This window comes from Balaenoptera ricei, chromosome 20, assembly GCF_028023285.1.
Source record: "Balaenoptera ricei isolate mBalRic1 chromosome 20, mBalRic1.hap2, whole genome shotgun sequence".
In the NCBI taxonomy this organism is placed as follows: Eukaryota; Metazoa; Chordata; class Mammalia; order Artiodactyla; family Balaenopteridae; genus Balaenoptera; species Balaenoptera ricei.
Window position 1 is genome coordinate 10,002,591 of NC_082658.1, and position 15,704 is coordinate 10,018,294.

The 15,704-nt window shown below is 55.3% G+C and overlaps 1 protein-coding gene across 4 annotated transcripts in view; it reads right to left on the minus strand.

The window, feature by feature from the left end:
- Positions 1 to 5,853: 5,853 nt before the first annotated feature.
- The window catches only part of USP36 (ubiquitin specific peptidase 36), a 35,807-nt gene continuing 25,956 nt past the window's right edge, over positions 5,854 to 15,704 (minus strand). For 2 of the 4 annotated variants that reach the window (XM_059906915.1, XM_059906916.1), the window contains exons 14-21: positions 14,950 to 15,615; positions 14,223 to 14,353; positions 12,078 to 12,662; positions 11,475 to 11,668; positions 9,614 to 9,715; positions 8,795 to 8,910; positions 8,278 to 8,429; positions 5,854 to 8,049 (exon numbers count right to left, since the gene is read on the minus strand). In XM_059906915.1, the coding sequence (XP_059762898.1) occupies positions 8,298 to 8,429; positions 8,795 to 8,910; positions 9,614 to 9,715; positions 11,475 to 11,668; positions 12,078 to 12,662; positions 14,223 to 14,353; positions 14,950 to 15,615 (1,926 nt within the window). In that variant the 3' untranslated portion in view covers positions 5,854 to 8,049; positions 8,278 to 8,297. The remainder of the gene's footprint in view (positions 8,050 to 8,277; positions 8,430 to 8,794; positions 8,911 to 9,613; positions 9,716 to 11,474; positions 11,669 to 12,077; positions 12,663 to 14,222; positions 14,354 to 14,949; positions 15,616 to 15,704) is intronic. The other 2 variants (XM_059906917.1, XM_059906918.1) reach the window with 2 other exon arrangements.

The following is a 15,704-nucleotide window of genomic DNA, read 5'->3' on the forward strand; positions in this document are numbered from 1 at the left end:
CTGAAGTATAGTTGATTTACAATGTTGTGTTAGTTTTGGGTGTACAGCAGATTTCAGTTATATATATATATATATATGTATATATTCTTTTTCATATTCTTTTCCATTATGGTTTATTATAGGATATTGAATATAGTTCCCTGTGATATACAGTAAGTCCTTGTTGTTTATCTATTTTATATATAGTGGTGTGTATCTGCTAATCCCAAAACTCCTAATTTATCCCTCCCCCAAGCCCTTTGCCCTTTGTTAACCGTAAGTTTGTTTTCTATGCCTGTGAGTCTTTTTCTGTTTTGTAAATAAGTTCATCTGTGTGATATTTTAGATTCTACGTATAAGTGATATCATATGATATTATTACCTATTTTAAATTAATGTTTTAAATAAGAATTTTAGAGGAGGCTTAGATATAAGATACCATGGTGAGGGACTTTACTATTACCTTTCTGTTCTTCCTTGTGTCCATATTTCATCTGGTTCCTTTTTCTAAAACAAATGATTCTATTTCCTCGCCTTTCTCTTCTCCCATCAAGATGAGTGAGACAGCAGGGGGCCAAGTGGGCAGTGCAAGCTGGAGGGTCTCGTGAGAAAGGGGAGGACGGTGTCCCCTCCCTGCATGAGCAATGACACCCCTCCACGTGCAAAAGGAACAACTCGCACCACCACCCCGCACGTGCTGAAGGAACACCGTCTGCTGAGGCCAACAGAACCACAGGAAGCACCACGTCCTAAGGCCTCCCCTCCATATAGAATTATAAATGGCTACCCGACGAGCCACTACTCAGAGCTCCGCCAAGGCCAGGGCCAGGGAGGGGGGGAGAGTTACCTCAGATAACACCTGCTTCACAGAAGAGGAATGGGCTCAGCTGGGCCTGCCAGCCTCACCCTCCAACTGCTATGTGAACACTCCATTCTCCCTGAGACCAAGGTGAGAGGCTGACGAGGCTGGGCAGCGGCGCTTCCGGAAGCCAGCCTCTGAGCCCTCCCCATGCAGGTTTAGACAGGTGTCCTCAGTAACACAAGACAGGGCCTGGGGGCAGCCCCCGCCAGCCCCGCCAGCCCCGCCAGCCCCGCCAGCCTCTCCAGCCCGCACTCGGGAGGGAGGTGGTGCTGGGGAAGGAAGGGCGCTTGCAGAGATGCAAACTGAGCCGCTCACACGGGGCCGAGGCTGGGGCATTGTCTTGCTTTGAAAACCCCCAGATTTTATTCTGCTAAAGCTTGCAGTTTCTTCTGTGTGTGAATGGCCCTTGAAATCTGTTTGTAATGGATCTTGATTGTGTCCAGCTGTCACAAACGGTTCCCCTGCCGCCCGGCAGACAGCTGGCCACGTGCCACACCGTCCAGGCTTTCACTTCAAATAGAGGAGCTAATGCTCCAGTTCCCGCCAGACCTGCCAAAATATTTGCACTTGTGCAAAAAACAAAGGTGGGGGGGACGGGGGGTGGGGGGCAGGGGCTCAGAGACAGAAGCGTCGGGAGGACGGCGCAAGGAGGCCTCTGGGCCAAGGACATCAGCGGAGGTGGGCTGGCTGCGTTCTGAGGGGAGTCCAGGGGCACGGTCACCAATCACACTCCTGTCGGGCTTACCCCTTCCACCAAGACTTCTTGGGGGCCTGGAATTCGGGACCCACCGAAGGCAACACCCACCGGTCTCTGCCAAGGGGAAGTGTCTAGCCGAGGCCATGTAAGGCAGAAAACAGCAGAGCAGTACACGTAAGAAGGGAGAATAAAGTACATGAACCACGGATCATTTCTATTACTGTAAGAGCAAAAAACCACATCAAGGTGCATTTTAACAGTCCCAACGGTTAGCGCGGGATGATGAAGGCTGACACATCCTTTCAACAACACAGCTGTGACAGGTGCTGGGAAACCTGAGGACAGGAATGATTTGATTAGGGCTTCTTGTCTTGAAGGACTGTCCTGGGGGCCAGGAAGGCAGACCAGGAAGCAGGTCCACTGGAGGTTGGAGAACTGGTTAGAAGACAGTTCGAGTCCAAGAGAAAAGTGGTGGCGACTCAAGCTGAGAGCCAGGCGGTGGGGACGGGAAAGAGAGGACTTTCCGGCAGCCAGGTGGAAAGATCAGAATTCTGTCACTGATGCGTGGGAGTAACGTGAAGGAGGTGCCAAGCGTGGCGGGCACGTTTCTGGCTTTGGCATCAGGGTGGATGGTGGGCCCCCAGCCATGGGAGGGACACAGGAGGAGCAGGACACAGGTAAGAGGAGGGCAGACAAAACAATGAACTCTGTCTGGGCCACAGATTTGCCAGTAGGCTATCCAGGAAAAGATGTTCCTCGGGCTATATTGATTAGACAATGGGGCATATTGATTGGAGTGGATTGATTCTGGCTACATCTAAGTATCCAGGGCTCACCAGATCCAACAGATTTAACACTGAAGGGACAGAAAAAGAAGAGCTCTTCAGGGAAACGGGGGTGAATAGTGTCCAATCCTGAAAAGAAGTTGTGGCAAAGGCTCATCAGATTTGGGAATCGGGTCACTGAGTGGAGTGATGCGGGCAGAAAGCAGACTAAGGACCTCCACTGAGTGGAGAAGGAAGCAGAGGGCAAATCGAAGCTTAGGTGAGGGAGAGGGTGGCTGGGAGGGGACACGGAAACAATGGCCCTTTTTTAGGATGGCTGACACTTGAACATGTTCATGAGAGAAGGAAGCGGGAAGAGCGAGACACAGGAGGCAGATGGGATAATCACTGAGGCGAGGTCCCCAAGGGGTGGAAGAGGTCGGTCTGGAGAGCACATTGAGGTCCCCACAGGGGGTCCTACAGACCATCCCATGTAAGAACCATTAGATCAGAGCTGTGAGTGTGGTCCCCACCCAGCAGCGGGTTCAGCATCCCCTAGGAACATGCTAGAAATGCAAATTCTCAGACCTCACCCCAGACCTGCTGAATCAGAATGTCGGGGGATGGGGCCCAGCAACCTGTGTTTTAACAACCCCCTGGTGATTCTGACCCTCTCTCAAACCCGGGACTAGCACAGCAGTTCTCAACGCTGGCCGCCCGGTAGAATCACTTGGGAAGGGTTTGCCCAAGGCTCACTCTCGAGATTCTCATTTCCTTCACATTTGTATTAAATTAGTATTAACTAACTCTCCCAGGTGATTCTGGGCTCCGTGAGTGTTGGAACCGCTAGGTTAGAGGGAGAATAGACCACATGGAGAGGGAGAGAAGTTGCTTATGGTTTTGGTTTCCTCGTGTTTCGCTGTTTATTTCGGAGTGGGAGGCAACTCTTGCAGTGGGATGAAAATCATTTGCCAAGAGTAAGGGGCACACAGGTGGTGGGAGGGCACAAATGTGCAACAGCCACTCATGGGATGGGAGAGAGGGGCCCCCTGAGACAACCTAATGAAGCATGGCAACCAGCTTTGGGCAGCTGGATGGTCCTGCCTGACGGTACCAGCTGGTCCTGATGCAGGAGTGGGGAAGGAAGGAGCACGATGCAGCTGGGCTAAGCAGAGTCTGTGCAGCAGGGGCTCCTCCAGGCACGAGCGTGGGCTAAAGGGAGGAGCCAGTGCAGGTGACCGGCCATGAGGCCCCGAAGGCAAAGGGAGAACCACACCGCTGAGCTCCCACCAGGTGTCCCATGACACATCCTCAAGCTGCCTGGGATTACCAGAACCTAGTTTCACCTAGGTCCCATCTACATGGAGGCTGTCCACGCTACCAGGCTGGGCAGGACTTGTACCCTGGCCTTCCTCACTCCATCGTACCAGCCAGCCTTTCACTGCTCACTCCTGACTCCTGAGGTCGGCCGGGCTTCTAATGGATGTTCACCTGGTTCCCCAGGTGTCCTGCACTTTTTAATCGGGAGACTCCATGCTCCCTGGTCACCTCCTTCTCACACCTGTGGTTCTCCCCATTCTGTTCTGATAACGCAGGCTTGGCTGCATCACAGCCTTGGAATCTGTCACCCACCTGCCTCTCTGGTACAACGTGCCCTACCACTCAACTGACTTCCCAAGCCAGAGGTCTTCCCCCAACCCTGAACCTTCCACCTTATCTGTTACCTTTGCTCTTGATTCCACCTCCAAATACCCAAGTGGCCCCACCTCTTCTGTTACTACCATGTCATAGTTCCAGACATGAGCACTTCTTGGCCAGCCTGTTGGACTGGTCATCTTCACCTGTCTTCTCCACCCCCGCCCCTGGCCTGCACGCACACTGCCATCAGCCTTGGGTGTGTAAAGAGCGAATCAGACCTTGTAGACCCTTGCTGACGACACCGCAGACACTCACTGTAACCCGAAAGACACACAAAGAAAGGCTGGCATCAAAGGTTCCTACCAAAATTATCAATGGAGAAGCATCCTGTGCTTTTGACTTGTCACCTGACAGGGTCGTTCAAGTGAGCGCCACCAGCTGGAGCCTACTCACCTGTCAACCCTCCATTCACAGCCTCCCCTCGTCCCCGAGGCCACACCAGGCAGAGCTGGCACGCCCTCCTCCTGGTTCCCACTGGAGCCGGCAGCTCTGTGCTTGAGACCACGGGCTGCCAGTGGGAAACTTGGCCTTATTCATCTTCTACACACCCTGAACCATGTTGCTACTGTTGGGAAACAGTAACAACATGGAAAAGCTATGGTCTTGCTTGTATGACCCCTGTGCCCAGATTTGTAGTGGATCAACTCCAGCTGCCTCCCAGCCTGTGATGCAGAACCTTTGGACACAAGTTTGGCTGGTGAGACAGGCCCATGAACTGCATCAGTCACCCCAAACTCTCTCCCATCTGCCGAGCACCCCGTCTGGTTTGGGTCCAGATGTCTCACCTCACCTGTTCTTACTCTGCTGTCCTCATTTTGAGCTGTCTGGCCACCACCCCCCACCCCCCCCCGGCCCCCGCCGCAGTGACTGGAATAGAGTCCCGGTGTCAGAGGGGCATGTTTGGGTGGGGCACTGTGGGGTGTCACTGAAGGGAAGGAAGGGGTAAGGAGCCGCGGGACTTGGGCACCAGAACCCACTCAACGGAAACCTGCCTTCGCCTGGGACTACACTAGCTCCTGTCACCCACTCACAGGCACTGCTCCTGCCACCTGTAACCTCCCGATCACGGAGCGCTCTGCAGGGACCTGTGCCCCCTCCTGGCCTTACCCCGCTTCCAGGACATGTGCTACCAGCCAGACCCTGCCCCTCCTGCTCCTGTCAAGCCTGACAAGAGCAGCGATGTCCACGTGAGTCCGAATTACATTCTGTATCAACACTGAATTCCAGTCCGCACAGGAAACGAGTTTTCCTCACCACGGCCTCCAGCATGTGGCTGAAGCAGCAGCTGGGCGTGCCCGCTTGGGTCAGGGGAGACTGAACGGGCACTGACCACGTCCCCGTGCCCTACCCACCGCTGTGCACAAGCCAGGCTCAGGAGGGGGTCCCCAAACCAGAAGCCTGGGTCGTCCCTGCCAACCGTGAGGAAAACTCAGTTTAGCAAAACCTATGATTTCTCCCTCATCTTTCCCTGCAGAAATCCAACCATTTGGTTCAAAAAATTTTCAAACAAACCTCAGTGGAATGATACTGTTTCCAAGTATCAATCTGGTGCTCATTGAAAATCACCCTCAAAGCTCAGGGAGTCACTTCAAAGGATTTCTTCCTTCTTAAATTCAAATAAATGTATGTATTAAGACATTCCAATAAACCTCTTTATTCCCCCTTTATGCTTAACAAAGACCTGTTCTAAGCTTTGCTGCACAGACTGCTAAAGGCACCTGGCTCCCACTCACAGACAGGTGACCAGAAAGTGCCTGAGGCCAACCTCACATGCGAACTGGGACAGCAGACTGGGGTCAGGGTGAACCTTTTAAAAGTCAAAGGGAAAAAAAACACAAAGACACAGGCAGGACTCACAAAAACTCGTTGTTTTATTGCACCAAGATCTTGGCAACATCTGGGGCCCCTCAGCCCCTGGAGCGGAGGTGCAGGTCACGTGCCGTGGGCTCGACGCGCACACGGGGCCGAGGTGTGAGCAGGGCCCCAGCCAAGGGTCAGGGAGTGAGAGGGCCGAGGACCACTGGGAGGGGTGACTCCCCAAACACGAAGTTAAATTAGACCCATGTTCTAAGTCAACAAAGTCTAAGACCGCCACTATAGAAGCTTTAGTTCTTTATACACGTACACCTAGGATCTGGACTCGATTTCTGGGCCTATCCTTTCCCTCCCAGTTTGGCCGATGATTCTCCGTGGGATGGGAGGACTTGTCTACTTAACAGCGATACTTAAATGCTGCAGGGTCAGGCCAGTGCTCACCCCTGCCCAGGAGAAAACGGGTACGTTTTCCTCAGGAAAAGGCTTTATAATTATATAATGGAGAAAGGAAGAGACTTGTTTGGAGAAGAGGGAGAGAGAGAAAGGAGATCAATTCTGTGCTAGCAAACAACTGAATTTTTCTTTTTTCAGCTACAGAACATGATAAAAATATGGTCGGGGAAATAGTTCACGCAGGAATGGATGTCAACATCTCAAGAGAGAAAAAAACCCTGCCCACGGAGGCACCTGCCTTCCCTCCTGAGATGACAAATGACAGAGCCACAGGGCACTGGGGTGGGCCCCTCAGCTTTGAGCAAGGTGTGGTTGACATGCAGGAATCAGTCCTCTGAAAAAGACCAAAAGGCTCCTGGGCCAGTCCAGGCAGAGCCCGGTTCCCATCTGCTGGGACCAGAGCAGCCCCAGCGCAGGCCACTGGTATTACTCTCCCCAACTGTTTAAAGAGAAATACAAAAACAGGAAGAAAAAAACATAAAGAACGACCCACATGAAAAAATTAACATAGCTCCCCGTATAAAAAATGTAACGCTTTTTCGATACCACCAGGATCCCCCAGGCCCCAGAACAAGCCGCAGAGCAAAGGGCAAGGCTCCGTGAGGAAGAAAGTGGGGGCCAGACAAGTGCATCGGGCCTCAGGCCGAGGAGACCACTCGAAGGACAGGACCAGGCATTGGTCCACGCCCACACGAAGTGATACCAAGAGGAGAGGAAGCGTGGACATGCGCTGAGGGATAATCTTCAGATTTACTTCCATACCTTCTACCACTGGGACATGCATCCTTTTTCTGGACAGTACCACCTCACTGAGGATTTCCCATATTTATTAAATTATAAGTTCGCAGGCACAGCTTGAACAAGATAAAAAAGTGATTGTGATCTTCTCGAGTAATACAATCATCTAAATTCAAAAAGCACTCACAAAATTGAGCAAACGAAGCCAGTATTTGCATATTAGGGAGAGGAAACATATTGCTGATGGAAGCCACAGGCCTGGTGAAAAATAAATGTTTTATATCAAGTAGTAAAATAAACGGAGAATCTACCCCAAGACCACCACCTCAGTAAGGACCCCCGGGTTACTGCAGCTGCAAGGGAGGGTCCAGCAAAGCCACCTCGGAACAAGTAGCAGCCTGAGAAGCAGATGTGTCGGCACACCTTTTCGGCCCCCAACCTGCCCCACTACAGCCACCTGCTCTCCAGAGAGGATCTAGAGTTTCTTGCAAGAGAGAGATGCACTGGCAGGGCTGCCCGCCCCGCAATTCCACAAAAGGGAGAGGCAGCGGCGTGGGGCCGGCCCGGGGCGCCGCCGACTCTCTGAGGCTGGACAGGTAAGGCATACAGAGCCCCCACCTGAGGAAGCGGGAGGCGCAGGATGAGTTGGCAGCGCCAGCCGCCAGGAGTGGGGGACGGAGGGCCCGTCGAGAAGGGCAACTGGCTGCACGCCGTCATCTCTGGAGCTCGAGGTCACACTGGGAAGGCGCAGCCGCCGTCCTCCCCGCTGTCCCCCGCAGACCCAGGCCAGATGCCGCCGGCCAGCAGCACAGGGCGCTCAGGCCCATCCTGGGTCCCAGTTGCTGTGCTGCCCCCTGCTCTAAGAGTCCCCGTGTCCGTCACAGTGCATGTTGTGTCACCAGAGGTCCTGATCCACAGAAGCCCGGGGCCTCTGCGGGCCGTCCCCCATGGCAGGCCTGGAGCCGACAGAGCCAGCAAGTCCTCAGCAAGTGGCTCTTCAGTCCAGATAGACGGTCCCCGGGAAGGGACCGCGTCTCTGGAGGCTGTGAGGCAAAGAACATCATTCTTGAGGGAGAGAAACGAGACCCTAGGAGTCCCACCACCAGCCCTGGAGAGCGTGTCCCACACAGGCAACGACACTGACACGAGATGGAGCCTGGAAACAGCCTGGTCCTCAATCTGCGAGTGACCGGTGTGTGCACACCACACTCCACGCCGTACACACCACAGCCCATGCACGACTGCGCACACACACACACGCACAAACTGACCCATCTTGACAGCTGCAAATTCAGCGGCGATAGCTGAGACTGGAAGCCTTAGCTGGATGAGTCACAGACCAAAAGTTCCGTCTACTCTGAAGTTTCTGGAAGGCGTTGAAGTTTCTTTTCTTCTCTCTCTTGAATTTTTTCAATTTCTTTTCCTATGTCAAGAATCACTGTGTCACAATTCCCAAACAGGGCTCCCCCGGGTCCCGGTGGCTCCTTTCCAAGTGCTTACTACGTGCCAGCACGAGTCTCAACGTGCGACCTAAACGAACAGATTTACTCTCCACGTGACCCACGGAAGGTGTCCCCATGACCCCCACTTCGCTGATGGAGGAGCAGGAGCAACTGGAGGACAGAGGCTTCCTGAACCCGGGCAGCATGGCTCCAGTCTCGCCCTCGGCCACTCTGCAAGGCTGCTGCCCCTTCAAACAGCCCTGAAAGTCCAAGTCCTCCCCAGCGCCCCCCGAGCTGAGCTACTCCGCGGCGCTCCGCCCCCGCCAGGCGCCACCACACATCATACCTTCCCTCGGTCGAACTCTTCGTCCCAGTCGTCAATGACTGTGGCCATGCAGGCCAGCCTGCTGTCCTGAATGGCGTCCTGACTGACAGCTGACACCTCGCCGTCCCACGTCAAAACTGCAAGACAGACACTGGCATTGCGACCTGTGTGGGTCCCCAGCTGCCCTGTGGATTTACTTCAAGGGTGAAGTTTACAAACTAGGCTGGTCTACTCCTAATTATTCAAAAAGTTTTGAGTGCCACCTTTTGGTGAAAATGGATACACAGAGAAGGAAAAGGGGAGGAACAGAGTGGTCTCCGGTGTGTAGGCCAGTCAGTGATCCCATCACTTAAAAGCAAACACTGTTAACCCCAAATATTTAGTTCTTTTTAAGCCCATGCCCTCATCTGAGAAACAAAGATCTTGCGTTCTTTCTCAGAGTCCGAATTAGAAAAATAACGTTCTAAATAAAAACTTACAGCATGAGTGCTGGATGAGTTTTTCGGTCTGTTGCCTACCCCGACTCTGGGATTCTAACGCTCTCGCTGGCTGCCCTGCCCTGCCCAAACGTGCCCACCCTGCCCTCTCCCCGGCTCCCAGAGCCCAGGGGGAAGCTGCTCTGGATCCCCACCGCAGACAAAACCCGCCTGCAGGGTTCTTGATCTGCATGCAATGGCAGCAGGGTCAGAGAGGGTACAACAGACATGTACATTCCTCTTCCCGTCTTCGGAGCCAAGCAATTCCTAGGCACAAGGCTCAACACAGGAGGTCTGTTTCAGGCCTCCCTACCTCCTCATAAGCCAACTGCAGAAGACAGAAGTCAAGTCTCAAAACCAGTACCTCTTCTCCCGTAAGCTTTATCAGATGAATATTTGAGCAATTCCTGGACCACATCGGATTCTCTCTCTCTGTCCCAGGATACAAGAGGAGCCTGTCCCAGCCCTGCAATCAGAATAACATTTACATACATTAAAAATAAACCACCGAGGAAACGCTCGCACACCTTTTACTTACAACAGAATTGCAGAACTTACTAATGACAAATTCTTTAAAGAATGTGTAAAAGCAAGCTCTTCCTGCCTGCCTGCCTGCCTGTGACAAGGGAGTTAACGATTATTCTTTCTCAAGAGAAGAGATTATTGGTCCAAATCAACTCTGCAAAAGATGAAAACCTGAACACCGAAAACAAAGCAAAAAACCTACAGGCAGCAGTGAGCCCTCGGTCTGAAGCAGCAAGGGAGGGGAGCTCCCACTGGAGGCTCCTCGCCTGCAGGGAAGGGGCAGAAACCCGGAGCAGCGCGAACTGGAGGGACAAGGTGCCGCCGCCACCACCACCGCCACCGCAGCAGCAGGGCAGCTCCCACCTCCCTGCCCCCAGGGAGCCTGGCCAGCAAGGACATCTGCACAGACAGCACTGACCGCCCCTCATCAGGGCTCTAGAAATGACGTCTGAGCTGCTCCTGGCCTCTGCCCAGTCCCCCTAACCTCCCACAACTGTCAGAATAGACTCACCTCCCTAAACACAAGCCTGACCTCATCTCTCTGGTCCGCCAATTTGGCAATGACCTGGTGCCCTTCAGGCTCAGTGCTCTGAGCAGGACAGCGTCCACTGTCTGCCCCCAGCCTGTCCCCCGCACGCCCTCTCCAGCCGCTCCTCAGCACAGCTCGGGCCCGGTGGTCACGCGGAGCCACCTGCAACCCAGGCTCTGGCCTCTTTAGGGTCACAAATGCCCGCCCCCATTTTGGGACCATGAGCAAACCCACGGGGCGCTGGGCATCCCTGCAGCCCCAGCACCTGCCCGCCGCGCACTTCCTGCTCTGCGCTGGGCAGAGAGCCTTGGGGCCTGGCAGCACCTCCCGCTTGGCTGACGTGCTCACGAAGTGACCCCGTCTGACGACAGCCGGTCTCTGCAGCCTTTTCTCCAATGACACACGGGCTGCCTGAAGTGGCCATTCCTCACTGCCTAGCAGTTAGTGCTTTTGCCGTGTAATTAATGGAATTCCGTGTTTATTCATGAATTCGTTTCTCCGGAGTTTGAAAAACTACAAACCCATCCCCGGGAACCAGTGTGCCCCCAAAGCACAAACAGCAGACCCCAGACGATCCACCACCTGGGGGCCCCTTCCTGAAGTGCTGAGGACCTTCTCTCCCCTCATTTAACAGACACATTCCACCAGGAGAGCCTGGTGAAACGAGCCAGCCCACTAAGGAAAAGAGAAAACGAAACATGAACGAGGCGCTTGGTGGAGGCCTCAGCCTCGGCACGGCCAAAGCACACAGAACCCCAACAGCAAAAGGCCACACGATCTTCAGGAAGGCCGGCTACAAAGAGAGGCAGAGGGAGGTGAGCTTCTGAACCCAATGCTGCAAGTTCAACTGGCAAAGAAAAACGCCAGGCTGGGCGGCCCAGGAGTAATTCCAGTGGGAAGGTTTAGACGGGAACAGCCCTGAACCAGAAGAAACCCTGCGCTCACAGAACGTGTAAAGTTTACATGTACCCCATCTTTTCCTACGGGGTAGTTCGGGCTGAACAATCTGCCAGGTGAGGAGGCCCAAGTGGGCAGACAGCTGGCACGAGGGCAGAGGTAAGAGGTCTTCCAGCGGGCCCCTCCCAATGTACCGCACCTGCCTCTAGACGCACAGGGCAGGCTGGCTCCCACCCCCTGCTCCCCTGGCGTCCCCTCCCGGCCCAGTGCACACCTGTGGGGCCTCCGGGAGCCTGGCCATTCACAGCTGTCCCTGGCCTGCTCCCAGGGACTACAGAGCCCCTCTGGCCCTCAGGCTCATTCTCTTCTACTTCCTGCTGTGACTCCTGCTTCCTTTTTTTCTTTTTCTTTTTCCTTGGTGATGCTGCAATGGTCTCTGGCTGGACGACATCTGAAGAAGAGAAGCTCCTAGGAAGTCAGAGTTGACAGTCAGCTCCTAGCAAACTGAGGCCCAGATACCCCGTGAACTTTGGTGCATGTGCCTCAGCCCCGCAGAAGAGCCCCAGGAGACTCCACCTGAACCTGACCAGGACCTGCCCACGGCCACAGTCCAGAAAAGCACACAAGTGCGTTTTTAATCCGAGGCAAGTCCTACAAAGTGGACGACAGGACCCCAATGCAGCCCGGCCCGGGTCACGTGACCTCCCAGCACCTACGGGGCTGGCCAGGTCCAGAATGCTGTTTCTACTCACCACCCGCCTGGGACACCTGACAATACAGTCACGTCCCAGAGGGCCGGGCAGCGCCTGTATTTCCAGACAGCACCCACTGGGAGTGGACTGTGTGTGAGCGGCGGTGCAGGGCTCCTTGCTCTCACCCATGCCAAGGTGGGTCCTGGCGGAGGCAGTCTTCTCCGCCAAGGCCCTCAGCTCCCTTCCTCCTCCTCTTCCTGCGGCTCACGCGGTGGCCGTCGCTCCCGCATCCCACGGGCCAGCCGTTCCCCGGCTGCTGTCCGCCCTCTTCCTCCGGTCTGCCCACCGACGGCTCCGCCCGACCCTCCTTCCTGTGCGCAGGGCTCCAGGGCGGCCCTGCTGTGCGCCCCGCCTGCAGAGGGGAGGCGTCCGTGTCCCCCGTGTGCTTCCTCTTCCTCCTCCTCCTCTTCCTAGGAGGCCCTGGAGGGGCCGCCACAGCCGTGCAGGTCTCTGAGCCCTGGCCCTGGGTCTCTCCCACGCGGGTCTTCTTCCTCTTCTTACAGAGACCCTGGGGGGGCTCGCTGGCCTCTGGCAGCTGGTGTGAGGGGGACCGGAAGCCCCCGTTGACCTGAGGCAGGGGCGCAGAGGCGGGCGAGTGGCTCTGTGGGTCTGATGTCCGGAGAGGCGGGGGGCTACTGGACAGTGACAGGGCATGGGGGCCAAGGGGGGGCTTCAGATGGCTGGATGGTCTGGGAGCAGGTGACACAGCCCTGTAGGGACAGTCAGGTAGTGAGGACAGGCTGAGCTCTCCCTGCCTGCCCTCCCTCAGCCCTTTCCCTCTCAGGTCAGGATTTTATAAGACTTTCGCCTGTAAATCTCAGATATATGTACATTTCAGCGAACGTTAGAAAATACACGCTAACAAATTCAAATCTTAAGATCAAAGTTAATAAAAATCGTTACATATCTCTTAGTTTCTTGTCACCAAGCAGTTCAAAGTACTTTTGCAAACCCTAATGTTTCAGATTCTCAATACAAATGTGTTGGGAGGAAACCTCCACTAAGCAATAAATGTCCAGCCTCCGCAAGTATCAGGTGTCTGAGCACAGGCGGTGAGTCTTGTAAAAAAGGCGGCTATAAGCCTACGCATCTTCCACTATTACCCTTTGAGGATTTTCCTCTGAAACTTGGGGTTCAGGAAAATCAGGGAAATGACTTTCCAGTCAGATGATACAGCACGACAAGTAAAGGGCAGGATTTAGAGCAAATCAAGTGAGACTCTGGGATCTCCTCCTGCCAGCTATGCGACCTTGGAAAGGTCAACTTTCCACTCTGGGCCACAATTTTCTCATCTGTGAATGAGTGACATAATACCCGTCTCCAAGGGTTGTTAATTAAACAGGACTATCTCAACATCGTCTAAACTAGAACAAACTCTGATGGCAACATACAAACTGCACTACTACTCTGCGTTTTCTGGAATTAAAAAAAAAGTGATATGTCAAAGAAACAAAGAAAAAATACCCAATAAATGTCTCGGACATTTAAGGATCTAGCACGTGCAAAATCCCCGTGCCAGGACTGAGAGCGGGAGGGGGGCTGGACGAAGGGAACAGCGGGGCCCCGAACGAGGAAGGCAGGGAGGGCACGTCGGCGCCGCGGCAACGCCAAGTCCGCCCAAACCACTCCATGGCCTCGCCCCATCTTCCTTCCTTCCTTCCTCCCTCCCTCCCCAGCTGCCAAAGGCCTTGATAGCCCCTCAGCCCTCAAACAAGCCGTTTATCGGTAATTCTGGCCCTTTGGCCCTGGACTCACAAAGGAACACGAGCATCCCTGTACGGAGCGGGCCAGGAGGCGACAGCCCAAACCTCCGGAGGGGCATCTCCGCAGGAGCCTGAAAAGCTCCCAAAGAACCTCGCCTCCTGCAGCAGCCTCCGCAGCGCACGGGGGGCACCTGAGCCCACTCGGGAGGCCCTCAGGGCCAGGGTGACAGACCCCACCCCACCCGAGATAAGCCAGGGAGCGCGGCTGGGAGACACAACCAGCGCACAGGACCCTGAGCTCACGCGGGGTCTGTTCAAACGCCCCCCCTCTCTTCCACTTCAGGGTCCCGTCACGGGGCTGGGGGGCCATAGGCAGATCAGCTCACAGCACACCCATCACCACGAGCACGTGGCAGACGATGGAAGATGAAGACAGAGTAAAAAAGCCAGGGCCTGAGAGACCAAGCCGCCTCTGCCCTGCCGAAGCCCCTTCGGCAGGAGGACAGAGGAGACACCGGGCAGACCTGTGTGCTGTCCCCACGGGGGAGGAGCGGCCGCCCTGCTTACCGGATTGTACTGACAGGCCAGGTGGAGGCGACGACGGGGTGAGTGGGTTTCCGGGGGGAGGTGAGGTCGGAGGATGGAGAGAGGGGAGGTGGACGGAGGTCATTGCCGGTTGCCCTCCGCAGGGTGCTGGCCTGCAGTTATTGACATAAATAAAAACTTGGTGCTCTAAAAAAGGTTGCCGTGAGTGAAGAGAAAAAGTAAAAATAAAATAAAAATAAAATAAAAAATAAAAGAGCCCAGAAAGAAGGATGAGAGGACAGAAGAACAAAAAAGGGGGCGTGAGGGGTGAGAGAATGGTAGAAGAAGAATCAGAAGTGTTTTTGGTTAGAAACAAAAAGGAAAAAACGAAGGAAGTTTAAACAAAAATCTCAGTACGACAATTATATCACGGAGCTTCGAGGTGCACACAGAGGTGCCAGCCAGCCCGTGTCCCGTGCGTCCCCGTGCTCAGAGCTCCCTGCCGGGGACCATTCCCCAAAGCTCCCTTAGGACATCTGTCCACAGATGGAGACAGAGGATGGCTGTGTGGCCCTGACCCTCCATTGGCCACCGGCCTCACCCAATGACAGAGATGCCACAACCTGCCCAAGCCTGGACAGCCCTCCGCCACCTAGGGAAGCCCAACGTCTCGGCTCCTCAGGCGGCCAAATGCCCCTGTGCTGCCGTCCCACCTCCCAAACTAAAATCGAATCCGCTCCTCAAGCCTGACACCCTCCCACACACCCACCTTCCTGGCAGAAAGGGCCAGCTTTTTGGCCGGCGGAGGAGACATGGCGTTGGCAGCCTCGGGGGCGGTGCTGCTCAGGTCGGGGCACTTGGCCTTCACCAGCTCGGCGTCCTCTCGGGCCGGCAGCACCTTGGCGGGGCCGGCAGAGTGGGTTCCCTGAGAATCGCTAAGAGGGGCGGCTCCACTCTGGGGGGCCTGGGGGCGCCTGGAGGGGCCACCGCCAGCAGGGTGCTCAGGGCTGGAGCCCCTCCTCTCGGCGGCGGGGCCCTCATCACCCACCTTGGGCCCGAGCCCGTTGGCGGTCCTGGCGGCCGGGGGCCGAGGTGAGGTAGAGAGGGTGGCCCTGCCGTCCCAGGAGCTGGGCCTGCAGCCCTCACACCTGCTGCCGCCTGGCTCGCCAGTGCCGGGGGTCCCCGGGGAGGTTTTGAGCGGTGGGGAGAAGTGCTGCAGGGGAGCTGGTTTCTTGACTTTCTTTCCAGGCTCATCCAGAACGGTTGGCGCGTGGGTAGGCGTTTTGCAGAGTTTGGGGGAAGGGGACCCCAGGGGTGGCTTGGGAGGAGTGTATCCATTCTGAGACTTCAGGCCCGACACAGAGCCATTCCTGGCAACGGGCACCCCGAGCTCTTCAGGGGTCTGAGGCTTCTTCATTGTCACAGGGTCTGGTCTCTAAAGGGGAGCAAAGCAGAGGAGGCGGTCAAAGCCGGAGGGAGCATAGCCAGCTGGCTGGGCCCCCACAGGGAGGCAGCAGGCAGGGG